Below are 15,924 nucleotides of genomic sequence, written 5' to 3' on the forward strand. Positions count from 1 at the left end.
TCCTTTAGATTGTTTCCGTATCTTTGTTTTTTTTGCTTTGTTTTCTCTTCTTTATAGCGCCCTAGTAAATAGAATAAATCTGTAGTGTATGTCTTTTGATTGAAAAATTATAATAATGATGTGGGTAAAATTGTTTATTTTCATCTTGTCAGTCAATCATTAAAGTATTTGTGCTTTAAGAAAGTTAAATTGGCCAATAAAATAAATATTGGTTATTTTAGACAGACTTTTAAGTTTTATGTAAAAAGTTGTTTTGAAGAACTTTGAGGTTGTTTGATGTAATGGCTATTGTCTTGGTTTACAAGGGGACCATTATATTTTGAACTACCCTAAAGAAAGGGAGAATTTAAGTCGTTCTTTTGCTGATTCTTTAGAACAGGGAACTTCAAATGAACGTGACTTACCATACATTTCCCTAGAAATGCAAAACTTTGGATTCGAACTCCTTCGTATACTTTTCTAAAGGATTAAGCTGTATGGCCTTAGAATTTCTCCATTACTTCTATTAGATTTAATATAAAGGCTTAACATCTGACATATCTTCTTTCTCTTCGAGGTATCTCCACCTAAAGCTTGATACGACAATAAACAGGTATGGGGGGTAATGATTACACAAAGTAATTCATTACATGGTCAATTACAATTACTTGTAATGGAAATTTTTTCAATTACAATTACTTGTAATCAGTGATGCCAGGAGATTTTTTTCAGAAATCCCTACGCTTATGAGAAAAAATCCCTTTTTTCCCTACACCCACTTTTTATTTTCCCTACATTTTTCCCTACAATACTATTTTCCAAGTTTATCTTAAAAAAATACAAAAATAACATAAAAAACTAAAATATTAGCTCCGTTTTATAATATACATATATACATATATATGTATTTTTTTTTTTTAATTTTTAGGAATGAAATTTCTAGAATTTAAATTTTTTTTCTTTTAATTTTACATAATACAAATCTTTCAAGCCTGACTCTTCAGTTAAGATTAAAAAAAACAACACAATTGAAAGATTTATGGCAGTATCACGATTCGATATTAAAAATTTATTTTATGTTTTTTAAGGTTTACTTTCGCGTTTACTTTTGCGTTTACTTTTTGCGGTTTACTTTTATAAATTTTCAGAACATTAAATCTAAATGAAAGATTTTAGTATGTCGCATGTTTTGTAGACCTCAGTTCAAGAAACCCGAATTTTGGATTATCCCAGTCTTGTAGCGATATGTAGGTACATATATTGTAGAAATTACAAGCGGAATTTTTACTAACGATACACTTAAACCTGATTTCATTTTTAATTTTAAAGTTTAATACATGAAAGGGTATATTTTTAGTTGTTAAAAACTATGAAATTGAAAAATCCCTACAATTTGACAATAGTAAGAAATCTTTCCCTTTTTCCCTACACGTGAAATTTTTGAAAAAAATCCCTACAAAAAGGGAAAAATCCCTACACTTGGCATCACTGCTTGTAATGTGTAATTGACCGATAACCAATTACAATTACTTGTAATTGTAATTGAAATTTTCCAATTAAAATTACATTTAATTGTAATTAAGGCATTACTAATTACAAATTACATGTAATTATAAGGAACAAAATCCACAATTACAAGTAATTGTTATTGGAAATTCTTCAATTACAATTACAAGTAATTGTAATTTGCAAAACTTCAATTACCATTACAAGTAATTGTAATTGGCAAAACTTCAATTACAATTAAAAGTAATTGTAATTAGTAAAGCTTCAATTACAATTACTTCAAATGTAATTGTAATTTAAAATGTAGTCATTACCCCCCAAGCCTGACAATAAATAGACGTCGTTGAAGTTGACGGACGGACAGACATCGTTAACTCGAATCAGAAAGCTATTTTGAGTCGATTGGAGCATCCTCGGGTAGGTATGGATCCAGTATTTTTGCTCGTTATAAACAATATATACAAAGCATAATACCCTTCGCTCTATAGTAGTGTAGGGAATAAATACTGTGATTATCATGAGTCTTCAAGCTTTTGCCAAAGATATCTCGAAGAAGATATTAAGACTCTATATTTTTAAGTTAAGAGAATGGAATTTCAGATGGAAAACCACATTTTCTACATAAAGTTGATTTCGCGCCGTTATAACGTATCAAAAAGGGTCAAAAATGGCTTTTCTTATATTCAGGATACGATAAATCCCTGATGTGAGTGAGAGCTCTTTGGTTAGTTTCGGATTAACTTTAGTATAGTTTAGTCTCAGGGTTTCGATATTTTTCAAATTATGTCGGGATGTGATATTTATCACAATATAATTGAATTGATACATTGAAAAGTAAGGTGGGTGACATTGGAGGCAAATACTTACCACGCTCGCTTATAAGTAGGGAGTTAGGTAAGTACTTACTACGAGCGCCAGAAAATAAAGAGTAAAGTAAGTAGTTTTGTTTCTCAGACAAAAAAAAAAAAAAAAATTCCTACGAGGATACGTGCACTGTGTCTGTTATTAGTTTTCACAATTCTTTTTGCGTTGTGAAGGCTAAAAAGTAAGTACTCACATAATATATTATTTGTAAGTCATTACTAGACACCTTCTAAGTATGGTATGTAGTAGTCATTGAAAAGTAAGTTGTTGAGTAAATACAAGACATTACCATGTTTTTGCTGGAAACTTCCACTGACATCTTTGGCATTTGTTAGATATTTATTAATGAATATTTTATTTATATTTTAAAAACAAACAAATGGAATGAATAATAACTTTTCCACAAATGATGTGTAAATAATAGATTAACAAATTATTAGATATTAAAATGCAACTTACTATTTATACAAATTCTTAACGGAAATAGATTTAAAATGGTTTTCCAACTTCCCAAGCTAATCACTTCTCACATCATTGACTTCGCAAAAGAAGAAAAACATAAAGAATTTATTAAACACAGACTGAAACCTCATGAACGATACAGCTGTGATAAAGATAAAAATAAATTCCATCAATTAGTTTCAGAAAATCTACAACCTTTTTTAAACAATAGTAGTCAACTCCTACTAAAAATTTACTTAAATTTAAAGCAACTCCTCTTAGTTCATTTTCCCAGAAAATAATGAACTAGAAAAGGGTTTCAGAAAACTGATTAGAAAAGTTGTAAATTTAAAAGAAAGGAGGTTAACACACACTCCTTAAAAAACTGTATATTATTAACACTTTTCCATTTTGTCGCACTGATTGTTTATTTTTAGTGCGTTTTTTCTCTCGCCTCCAGAATTTTTAAATCACACATCATACAAAAGTTTTATCATTTGCCCACAAGTCTTTGTTTTATTTTGTCACTTTTCTGGGGTTTAAGAACTTTTCGATGTTGGCACTTAATGAAGGGGCGTTATCTAAACTCACTAAATCATCAGTGACAATGACAGCTAGAACATTCATTCTTATTATCGAATATTTAGCTTCATTAAGTTTGTTTTAGTTTTCTCCATTTTGTTCCAAATTCATTCATTCATTTACACATTTTATTTTTGAGGTTCAAATCTAGCAAAAGTCGAGTTTTTGTAGTTTAGTAAATGTTTGTTTGTCGAATGAAAAAACAAAAAAAAAAAAAGTATAATCATAATGATGTGCGGCGCAAAAGGTTCCTCTTGTTGTCATTTTTGTCATCTCGTTATGTGATTATAATCGACGTCTGTAGACGCAGGATGACAAAAAAAAAAAAAAAAAATATAAACAAAAACTCCCTTAACTTGAAGGAATAATCAGGACGACAAGAAAGAATCTTTAACAATATGATATGATTCATAATAGACATACAAACTTGTGTATATTTATTAGACATATCCTCGAATGAAAAATAAGTAATAAAGTAAATTTGGTCACAACTGTCCGCATAACTGAGAGATTTTCAATATGTACGATATCATCATACATTTTAGCAACTTATTTATATCGATATTTAAATCGATTTCAAAAAGATCAACAAGCTTCATATGTAACGTTACAGAAGTACAAGTCCCAGCCTTTCTTCTGTAGGATCTATATTTATCGTAAAATATATTTATACAACTACTATTAAACATTGCCTAGTCTGTCTGAGATCATCATATAAAGAAAATATTAAAAAGTGCGAAAATAGAACTGAATTTAAAATTCAAAACACACTTGTTCAGATGTTGACATTAATTCGACTTAAATAAAAAAAATTGACCTTATTTTAGATTCAGGTGTTTTTTGGCAATTACATTGAATTAATTTAAATTACACATTTTTAATTTTACATAAATACTGCTCTTAAATCGATAAACACCTTAAACATTCACTGATCAACAAAATGAAATTGCTGCACATTTTAACATTATTATTAGCGGCTTTAGTGTCTTATACAACGGCCCAAAGATGTATCGCCACTCTACGTAAGTTTTATCTTTTAATAATAATTTAACTCATTAACTTTATTTTTGTATATATCTACTTTCCTAGGACCTCCTTCCTGTATCGGTCCACGTAATGTGGGTCGTGGTGGCCGCGGTTGTATCTCTCGCCGCATGTGGTATTACGATGGTCGTGCTAGACAATGTCGACAAATGCGTTATTTGGGTTGTGGTGGCAATGACAATCGTTGGTGCCAGCGAGCAACTTGTGAACGTAGATGCCGTCGTCGTTAACGATTTTATTAAAATAAAATGTTTTGTTTGGAAATGTGTATCTAAAACTTTACAAACTTTCGCAAAAGACTTTTTGCAATATCTGAAGCCATGAAGCATGTATGTAGCTATTAAAACTACAGTCGTAAAACTGGGAATATTTTTTTAATTGGATACTTAGACTTAGGTTGAACTACAAAGAACTGAACTAGAACTGAACTAGAACTGAACAAGAACTGAACTAGAACTGAACTAGAACTGAACTAGAACTGAACTAGAACTGAACTAAAACTGAACTAGAACTGAACTAGAACTGAACTAGAACTGAACTAGAACTAGAACTAGAACTGAACTAGAACTGAACTAGAACTGAACTAGAACTGAACTAGAACTGAACTAGAACTGAACTAGAACTGAACTAGAACTGAACTAGAACTGAACTAGAACTGAACTAGAACTGAACTAGAACTGAACTAGAACTGAACTAGAACTGAACTAGAACTGAACTAGAACTGAACTAGAATAGAACTGAACTAGAACTGAACTAGAACTGAACTAGAACTGAACTAGAACTGAACTAGAACTGAACTAGAACTGAACTAGAACTGAACTAGAACTGAACTAGAACTGAACTAGAACTGAACTAGAACTGAACTAGAACTGAACTAGAACTGAACTAGAACTGAACTAGAACTGAACTAGAACTGAACTAGAACTGAACTAGAACTGAACTAGAACTGAACTAGAACTGAACTAGAACTGAACTAGAACTGAACTAGAACTGAACTAGAACTGAACTAGAACTGAACTAGAACTGAACTAGAACTGAACTAGAACTGAACTAGAACTGAACTAGAACTGAACTAGAACTGAACTAGAACTGAACTAGAACTGAACTAGAACTGAACTGCGGCTCTAGTAATAAAGAACAACAATTCATTTTCAAGATCAAAATCGCAAAAAAATAGATTTTTTATTTTCAAAAATTTTTCTGAATAAGGCGTATACTTAATATTTTTGATATCAATAAATCATAATCACGTATACGTATAGGTGTCGTTAATAAACGCAGCGGAACTGAAATCGTTTTTTAATTGCTCCCTCCTAATGTTTGCATTCACACATAAGTAAATTTAAGTTTATACAAACCCTCTAACAAAACAACTTTATTAATAATAATGTTGAGGGCTTTTTTAACTTTTGTTTTAGTTTGAGTTTTGTTGTTTAGTTGGGTTATTTAGTTGGCAGTTAGTTGATTTTGTGGTTGTATCCTGTTTATTTAGACTTTGTTGGCGCTTTATGTTCTGTTTATACTTGTAGTTGGTCTCTGGTTGTTAAGTGTTTCTCATTATTGTTACAGATTTGAATTGCAAATTTTGTTTGTACATATATTACCAATTTATGTGGTCATTTTGTTACGGTCGCCTTTACCCACACATACACACCCTCTTCATTGGAACGACACAACAAGATGTGATATTTATTAGCATATAAAACAAATAAAGGACACTTACAATTGTAATGATTATGGGGGAGAGTTGTATAAATATAATATTTTATCAGGACTTTATTAAGAGAATATAATATATATGTGCATACAAACTAACAATGGTAAGATAAAATGACTTTTGAATTGTGTTATTTTTCTCGCATTTATTTAACAAAGCATAATTTTTCCAAGCTGTTTTTATCAGTTATAAGGCATCATTAAATATTATTGTCTCACTTGAAAATGCTCTTGGCCATTTAGGCTTTCACTGCTTTTGTCTTTGTTGTGTTTGCTGTTTTTCATAAACAGTATTGCCTCTTAAATAACTGTCAATATCTTTGGCGTCTGTGCTGGGTACTTTATAATCACCCTCATCATATGTTAAACGTTCTGTTACCAAATCGACTATTTCATATTGTTTAGTGTCCATTTCATTGAAACAATTTTCCAAGAATTTTGAATTTTGCTTAAAATACTGATTGATATTTCGCAACATTTCTTCGCTAGCATTTTCCGTTATAGCATGTAACTTTTCGCGAGAATTCAAATAGAGTTTATTAAATTCTGTTTCGAAATTGGCGCGAGATCTTGAAAGGGAGGAAGTGGGTTTATAGGATGGAACATATATTTTAAATTACTTACAAAAATTCTATTTCTTCTTGATCCATGGGTATGGGGGATTTAGCTTCTTTATTGTGATTTGCGGTTTCAAAAGATTGTTTGAATAATTTTGCTCCCATTTTTATTAATATCTACTAAAATTTTGTTTACAAATTCTTTTTTTAATTTTTTTGACAATAGTTTTCTTTAAAATGAAATTGTTTTGAAATAAATTATGACAAGAAAGGGAAGGAAATGTTGGCCTTTTAAGGGTCCTTTAAATATATATATATCGAACAAGTTTTCATATGATTTTCCACTTTGAGGATATAGAATCGATTCAATTTTAAATTTTTTGTATTAAAGAATGCTGAAATACTTAATATGATATTAGAAGTCAAATGAAGTCAATTATCTCAAAGCCTTTAGATATCTCAATGAGACAAAGTTTGGTTTTATCGATCACGCATACCATCACATAAAATGGATCTATACATAGCTGAAAAAATTGAGTAATCCGTACTTTAATCAATCAAGAGCGGTTTCAAAAGAACACAAGGTACGTTTTTCCTTATAACAAAGACACAATTTTTGATTCAAGTATGAATCGGTTAAGTATGAAAAATCTATTACCTATAGGTACATACATATATATGTATTACACAAGCTATGTTTGTATATGCAAGTTTTTTAAGCTTTAGCCTGAATTTTCATTCATTAAATTAAGCAAAACTTTCAGAATATATGTACATATATCTCCTTTAAATTGGTTTGTCTTACGTAAAAAATGTTGTATTCCAGAATACAATTTAAAAATGTTATATTTTTGTATTGTTTCCATAACATTTGCATATTTATCAAATTTATAAAGGAGTATACCATGAATATTTACACACATACAAATACATGTAACTTGTGTATTTGTAAATTTAATAGTTGAATTTGATAGTAGAGAATTTCCCAAAGTACTCATTTATTGAGTCACAGAAAAACAAAAGAAACCAATAAAGGCAACAAAAAAGACATACAATAAAACATTTAAACCAATCTGTGTAAAACATGCATAACATGTTAAATCGTCTTAAAGAATAAACATATTACCCAACTCTCATTACCTCGTTCACACAAACAACTTTCTAAATAACACAATGTAAGGCGGAGGAGGAGTCGCTAATTAGCAGGATATTATCAATATTTCATATAGTAAATTTTACAAATTTTATAGTTAGCTGATTTTGCTATATGAGCACTTGTCAATTTATTATTTATCATTGGTGTATATGAACAGTGTCCATGACTCTACATGGCAAACAAGGATAAAGGATATTGTGTGAAGTATTGAACAGAAACTGAAAATAACTGAAATGTACAAATTTAAATGGTTTTACACATTTAAACAAGATAACATTGTAGTAGAATGCATGTATCATTTTAAAATCAGTCACATGTTTCGTAATTGTATAGAGAATTGTTTCCCCTATTATATAGATGGGTTTTAAATATATGTATGTTATTCAGGTATGGGATGTAAATACTAAAATAAAATGTTATAATTAAAATTTTTATAATTTTAGAATATAGAAATTAAGAAGAATTAAGAATTTATAGTTGAAACAAAAAGTCGATTTTTCAACTGTTTGCAATTTTTGAAAAGTTGACTTATTCTATATCCATTTATTTGTATACTCTACATCACCATAGTGGGGAGCGTATTTTATACGTTTGTGTTGATGTTTGTAACGCACTAAACTATTGGTTCCTACACCCACCTTAAAAATATATCATTCAGTATCACTTTTTGTAAAAAAAGGTTTTAATTTAGAAAAAAGTAAGAACTAAAATAATTTTTTTTAACTAAAAAAAATTTTAAAATTTTTTAAATTTAAAAAATATTTAAATACACTATGATAAAAGGAATGAATTTAACACCGTTACTTGTTTATATTTCCAAAATCCCATATCTGAATTTAATATTATATTTAATTTTTTGTTTATTCATGTACTAGTAACGTATTTTTTGCCTGGGTATGAGATCGAAGAATGACATTTGTGTATACAAATGCGTACATACATTCATACTTTCCCATTATGACTATTAACATTAAAATGTTGCAACTTTTGATACTATAAAATTGTAATTATTATATGGACACTATTTCATACCTCATACATGCTAACATACCATACTTGCAACTGAAATTGTTTCACCTTTTTAATTATTTTACTACATATAAATACTTTTGAAACATACTACTATAACATGTAATTTATTTTTAACCCTTTACAATTTCTGTTAAGATAAATAATTAAAATATTGTGAAAAAAACATTAATTTTCCTCTAATTTTAAAATCTTTTAAGGGGAATGCATTACATACTTATTAAACTAAATTAACACAAAATACAGTGTTTACTCATTATTTTCTAACTGCCTTATGCAAAAACGATTATTAAAGTTAACAATAGTTTTCTACACACTTTATCCATATAAAAACAGGTTTTAACAATCATTGTTAACTTAATAATCGTTTTTGCACAAGGTAGTAAATATTTAGGTTTTAATTTTTACTTATTTTGTTTGACATGTTTTCAATGGGTTAATTTACGCATACATTATAGTAATTTAAGTGCGAATACTATTTAACACATGCCAGCTATTGTTACTCATTAGGCTAGTACATACAAATTTATAAAAAGATATCTTATAAAATTTTTTCTTAATAAAGTACATTTTCGTCACTATAAAAAACCTTTTGATTTTCTGTACCAATGAAAAGCGAAAAAGTTTCTTTTTTTAGATTTCATATATATGTGAAAGAAAAATTACCAAAAAGTTGTCTCTTATAGATTGTCAATATCTCTGAGTTTTTTTTGAAACTGATGCTCACTTTTTTATGGGACCAAAGCATTTTGGGCCTCGGTGTCATTTTTGCAAAGAAGTGATAATTTTCTCAAGCTCATATCTTGTAAACCGTCCGGAAAAAACATTATCTTCAAGATCAAAATCGTAAAAAACAAAATTCGATTTTTTTACTTTCAATAGTTTTTATATATTAGGCGTATACATAATATTTGTAATATCAATAGATCATTATCACGTATACGTACAGGTGTCAATAATATAAGCAATGTAATGTAAAAAAGAACATAACAGTACAGATTTTTTGGAATTTTTATATATAATTTTGGTTTTAGTTCAATAAAGTATATCGTCACTTGAAATGCAAAAAGGCGTAACAACCAAAAAATTTAAAATCGACTTTTTGATAGAAAATGGTCCACTGCATCTAAATACATGTTGTTGCATATTTTTAGAATCCTATTGTCGAAAATGCCGACTTTATTGAAGTGAAATTCAAAAGGGCGTAACAACAAATTAGTCATTTCCACAAGTAACAAAGTCCTAAAAAGCAACATAATAGACATGTCTGACGGTACAGTTATATTCAAACGTGTTTATCGATCTTGGGATTCAAAACTTGTAAGAAAATTTCGTTTTTATAACAAAAATATCATTAATTTTATTGTGTTTTTTGTCTCTCCTGTAAAATTTTTAAAAGTGTTGTTACGCCTTTTTGCTTTTCAGGTGACGATATTTAAAGTATCAAAAGGTTCCCTCATATACATATGTATGTATATCCTAAATCAATATGGAACAAGTATGTTAAAATTCTCGTAAATTCTACTTTAGTGAAAAGTACTATTCCTTTGTATAAAAATGTGCGTTTTAGAAAATGTTATACACTCGAATTTGGCCTTTAACAGGGCTTGAAATCCGATTTCCATAAAAGCACACAATTTAGTGTAACTAAATCTGCAAATTTGTAAAATTCAATCAAAATTTTCTCAATGCGTTTTAATAACCTATAAATAGAAAACAATATGAGGTCCAAAGATTATCCCAGTAAATCAAAACTATACATTCGAGTAAATAAATACATAACTTTGCATGTTCTTACAATTCATATTATTTCAAAAATTTCCAATTTGAAAAACATGTACCTGTCTATTGCATGTGTATATTTTACCTACATTATTTGCTATTGTTGCAGACATTATGTTTCCACCTTGCGTTAACTTAAATAACTGTAAAATGTTTCATATGCAAATTGCACTCCTCACACTTTCATAAATATATTCATATTATTATGCAAATATTTGCAATAATTTCATTGCTATACTTGTTTATGCAACAGACACAGAAAACTTTACCCAATAGGCAATTCTATAATCTTTAATATTAAAACTAAAGAAAAATTTTAAAAATTAATAATTAAACTGACAAAAGCGTAGATGGAGTAATTTATCCCTTAGATCGAAGTTTAAAATAAAATATAAAAAATGCAGTTGTGTTAGCAGGATTATATAGGAGTGTTGACTGTATAAAATATGAATTAATGTAAATATATAACCCTGATCAACTTGATCAATGTCATAATAAATAGGGCATGTTTACCCAATCCATCCACTACATAGTTTACTAGGTTACACTCTACCCACAATTTTATTGCCATCCATGTTCCAGAGAATTTACGTAAATTTACATTTCTGACAACCTTTATGGATGTGACAGTGAAAATATTTGAAAATATTTCGTGCGTTATTGAGTCATGTTGCTGCTGTTGCAAATGAATTTATATATCATAAAATTTTTTTTTGTGCTCTTAGCTTTTATTTATTTAAAATTTTCATTTAAAGTTTCTGTATTGTTTTGTATGTACTTTTATATGCACACAAATCAAACAAAATGTGAAAAGCACTTGCAAATGTATGATTCTCTGTTTGGGTTTTATTTATATTGAAAAGCTATCGACACTTAAAAAAGTCATGTGTGTTTTTCTGATTGTTTAAATAAGGTTTTGTGAAAGTTCGTTCTTGAACGGGTAAATAAATAAATAATATTTCGTAAAAGAAATAAAATGTAGAGAATGAAGGTTGATGCGAGATTTTGAAAGGAATGTGGAAACTCATTTTATTAATTAAAAAATTAATTACGATATATAACTTATATATAAAAAAAATGGTTCTGTAATATTCAAAAAATTAAATGAAGTAATAGAAAGGGCTTAAAAAAACAAAATGTTGTGTTGACAACTTCAACTTAAGAAAATTTTGAAATTAGGCGGAAGGACGAGTATGTCTAACTAACTAACTAACTAACTAACTAACTAACTAACTAACTAACTAACTAACTACTAACTAACTAACTAACTAACTAACTAACTAACTAACTAACTAACTAACTAACTAACTAACTAACTAACTAACTAACTAACTAACTAACTAACTAACTAACTAACTAACTAACTAACTAACTAACTAACTAACTAACTAACTAACTAACTAACTAACTAACTAACTAACTAACTAACTAACTAACTAACTAACTAACTAACTAACTAACTAACTAACTAACTAACTAACTAACTAACTAACTAACTAACTAACTAACTAACTAACTAACTACTAACTAACTAACTAACTAACTAACTAACTAACTAACTAACTAACTAACTAACTAACTAACTAACTAACTAACTAACTAACTAACTAACTAACTAACTAACTAACTAACTAACTAACTAACTAACTAACTACTAACTAACTAACTAACTAACTAACTAACTAACTAACTAACTAACTAACTAACTAACTAACTAACTAACTAACTAACTACTAACTAACTAACTAACTAACTAACTAACTAACTAACTAACTAACTAACTAACTAACTAACTAACTAACTAACTAACTAACTAACTAACTAACTAACTAACTAACTAACTAACTAACTAACTAACTAACTAACTAACTAACTAACTAACTAACTACTAACTAACTACTAACTAACTAACTAACTAACTAACTAACTAACTAACTACTAACTAACTAACTAACTAACTAACTAACTAACTAACTAACTAACTAACTAACTAACTAACTAACTAACTAACTAACTAACTACTAACTAACTAACTAACTAACTAACTAACTACTAACTAACTAACTAACTAACTAACTAACTAACTAACTAACTAACTAACTAACTAACTAACTAACTAACTAACTAACTAACTAACTAACTAACTAACTAACTAACTAACTAACTAACTAACTAACTAACTAACTAACTAACTAACTAACTAACTAACTAACTAACTAACTAACTAACTAACTAACTAACTAACTAACTAACTAACTACTAACTAACTAACTAACTAACTAACTAACTAACTAACTAACTAACTAACTAACTAACTAACTAACTAACTAACTAACTAACTAACTAACTAACTAACTAACTAACTAACTAACTAACTAACTAACTACTAACTAACTAACTAACTAACTAACTAACTAACTAACTAACTAACTAACTAACTAACTAACTAACTAACTAACTAACTAACTAACTAACTAACTAACTAACTAACTAACTAACTAACTAACTAACTAACTAACTAACTAACTAACTAACTAACTAACTAACTACTAACTAACTAACTAACTAACTAACTAACTAACTAACTAACTAACTAACTAACTAACTACTAACTAACTACCTAACTAACTAACGAACTAACGAACTAACTAACTAACTAACTAACTAACTAACTAAATATCTAATTAACTACCTAAAAGTCTTAAAAGTCTAATGTTTTTGTCATGACTACTGGTATTATAAAGGATTGTGGACAATTCTTGACCGATCTTCATAATGTTTGGTAAACAGATTTTAGTTCCTATAACATTACTTTTTACCTAATTTCGTGACTATATGGATATTATAAAACTATTATAAAACTTGGGGGATTGGGTCAATTATAGACCGATGCTCATAAAATTAGTTAGAGAGGTTTTTGTTCTTTTTGTATTATGGGTTAGTGTCCACAATAGCCTACAATAACATTTTTGATTAATAAACTAACAAAATTTTTTCACGACTGTTATGTACTCAGTTAACTAATTTATAACACTTAAACTGTATTCCAGAGTCCACTTGTATTGGACTGGCTGAAATCGTGGGCCCGTATTGCTCAATTTAAGAAAAAATTCAGTTCTCTATCCCCTCTTGTGTGGTTCCTTTCATGTTTTCAGCAGACAGATGGACGGACGAATATGGCTAGATCGTCTTAGATGTGTTGCAAACGGAATGACAAAATCAATATACCACCTGTAATATTTTGATGGTGTATAAAAAATAACGATCGGTTTAACTATGTTCATATAAAAAGCCACTTTCTTTGTTTTAATTTAAAAATTATGAAAAGGGCAAATAAATATATGTTTGAAATATCGTAATAATTTGTACACTTTTTAATTGCTTATGCAATTTGTTTTAATGAATTAAAAAATAATCAAAGCAAAAAATCATATTTCATTGAAATATTAATACTTTTTTGTGCACAACTCCGTTTTATATTTATGGCATAATCAAATTGAATCTCGTATATGCAATTTTATTCCAATTCAAATTCAAGTGTTCTCTAAAGGGCATTCTAAACGAAAAAAAAGATAAAAAACGAATTTTGCATAAATTTTCAATGAATTCAATTTCAATTTCTACGTCACTTTATTGCACTTACTTTATTGTATAAAATTTTTTTCTATTAGCCACCATTTTTATGGTAACCACTATTGCAACTAAAAAATGGCGAAAAAAAAAATAAATAAAATACCAGAAACAAGTTTTGAAAAAAAATAAACTATAGAAATGGCATGAATACTTCTCAATTTACATTTCAGCTACAAATCACAATAACGTGTGATATTGGAAAAAAAAACTATAAAGAGAAAAAATATAAAAAAATGAATTGTTGTTATGTCGGCAAATGGTTAGTTTGTGATAAAAAAAATTCGTTATGCTGCAAGTGATACATAAAAAATAGTTGTCGGTCGCTGGTAGTACATTTCTAACGATATATTGTACCATATAAAAAAAATAAATTGCCTTTAATGGTCGGTCAGGGTTATACAATTTACAAAGAAATTGTGATACAATTTGATAAACGAAAACAATTTTAAAAGTCTTAGCTATAAAATCATCAATATTTTCATTTTGGTTGTAATATAATAAATATAAAGTAAAACTATACTTTAGAAAATGTCTTAATAAGATTTCCATTTTTTTTTCTTTTATTATTAACTTAAGCAAACAAATAATAATGAAAATAGTTTACTTTATTAGAAATTTTAAAATTACATTTCCATTTTTCTTACACTTTTACTTTATCTTTTTTATATTTCATATTTTTAGTTGAAGTTCATTTTTCATTTCTGTCGGAAAGGTGCTAAATAAGCAAACTAACTTTGTAAGCTGAAAAAAAGTGCATAATCAAATTCACTCAAGTTAAAATAATACGATTTTTCGTCTTTCACTAGTTTATACTTTTATTGTTTGACTATAGTACATCAAAAAAGTATGAACATAAAACAACTTAAAGAATTTTTAAATTAGTTTTTTCCCCTGCTTTTTTTTTTGTAGTTTATTCTCTAATATGAATGATGAGTTATTATGTATGAGTTTATTTTCTTTGCTTTAGTAAAAAATAATAGAACATCTCAGGTAAATTATGGTATAATAATGTACACGAAGTGCTTGTTTAATATTTAACTCTTGAAGGACTGTAAATTGTAATTTTTATTATTAAACGAATAAGTTTTTTCAGGCTCGAGTTCGAACCTTACCATAGTATACACAAGTGCCAAATTTAGTACATGCTGATACGACAAAAGTCTAATTTTAGAAGTATAGACTTCATACTAAATCTATATGTGTGTATGTTCACAATAACAGTTAGAACAACCTCACTTAGAAAGGGCCGGTTATATCATGTCCATACCCACTTCGTGTGTTAGTGTTAATTTTGGTAGTATTGAGTACAATAAAAAACAAGTAAGAAATTATAGTCGGGCGAGGTCGACTATATAATACCCTACACCTGTTAAAAAAATAAAATGTGATTAAGTTTTCATAATAAAGCATTTAAGTTGAATTGTACCTTGCCTTGAATTATACTTAAGCCATTTGTTGTTGAACAAAATTGTGGACATTTAAGTCAAATTTTGAGACCCTATAATTATAAAAATCATGAAAGTCATCAAGGCCAGTATAGAACTTGGCTTTGCAGCTTTTTGTCGAGATACGAGTATATTAAACATAATTATGAACTTAAAAACCCTATTCGTCGGGTTCAGTTGTATGGGGGCT

General features: G+C 28.1%; 2 protein-coding genes across 2 annotated transcripts; one reads left to right on the forward strand and one right to left on the reverse strand.

Annotated features, from left to right (window-relative positions):
• Positions 1-4,276: 4,276 nt before the first annotated feature.
• On the forward strand, positions 4,277-4,769 carry LOC119612802 (male accessory gland serine protease inhibitor-like; the record flags this gene model as incomplete). The annotated part of the gene is made up of 2 exons (XM_037968671.1): positions 4,277-4,394; positions 4,462-4,769. Coding segments are annotated over 2 exons (303 nt in total), but the record flags the coding sequence as incomplete, so codon positions are not given.
• A 1,390-nt stretch (positions 4,770-6,159) lies between these two features.
• LOC119612980 lies at positions 6,160-6,926 on the reverse strand. Its single transcript, XM_037968890.1, has 2 exons — positions 6,757-6,926; positions 6,160-6,701 (listed from the first exon to the last, which is right to left on the reverse strand). The coding sequence occupies exons 1-2, from the start codon at positions 6,852-6,854 to the stop codon at positions 6,380-6,382; spliced, it is 420 nt and encodes a 139-aa protein (XP_037824818.1). The 5' UTR covers positions 6,855-6,926; the 3' UTR covers positions 6,160-6,379.
• Positions 6,927-15,924: the final 8,998 nt, after the last annotated feature.

This window comes from Lucilia sericata, unplaced genomic scaffold, assembly GCF_015586225.1.
Source record: "Lucilia sericata isolate MDLA Ls3-8-SP2 unplaced genomic scaffold, ASM1558622v1 Contig000036F_arrow, whole genome shotgun sequence".
Lineage (NCBI taxonomy): Eukaryota > Metazoa > Arthropoda > Insecta > Diptera > Calliphoridae > Lucilia > Lucilia sericata.

What these genes read in the sequence shown, in the direction of transcription:
- LOC119612980 (XM_037968890.1), bottom strand. Translation starts at nt 6,854, where the DNA reads ATGGGAGCAAAATTATTCAAACAATCTTTTGAAACCGCAAATCACAAT. An exon ending in CAAGAAGAAATAGAATTTTT is followed by an intron (nt 6,702 to 6,756) that starts GTAAGTAATTTA and finishes CTCCCTTTCAAG; the next exon opens with ATCTCGCGCCAATTTCGAAA.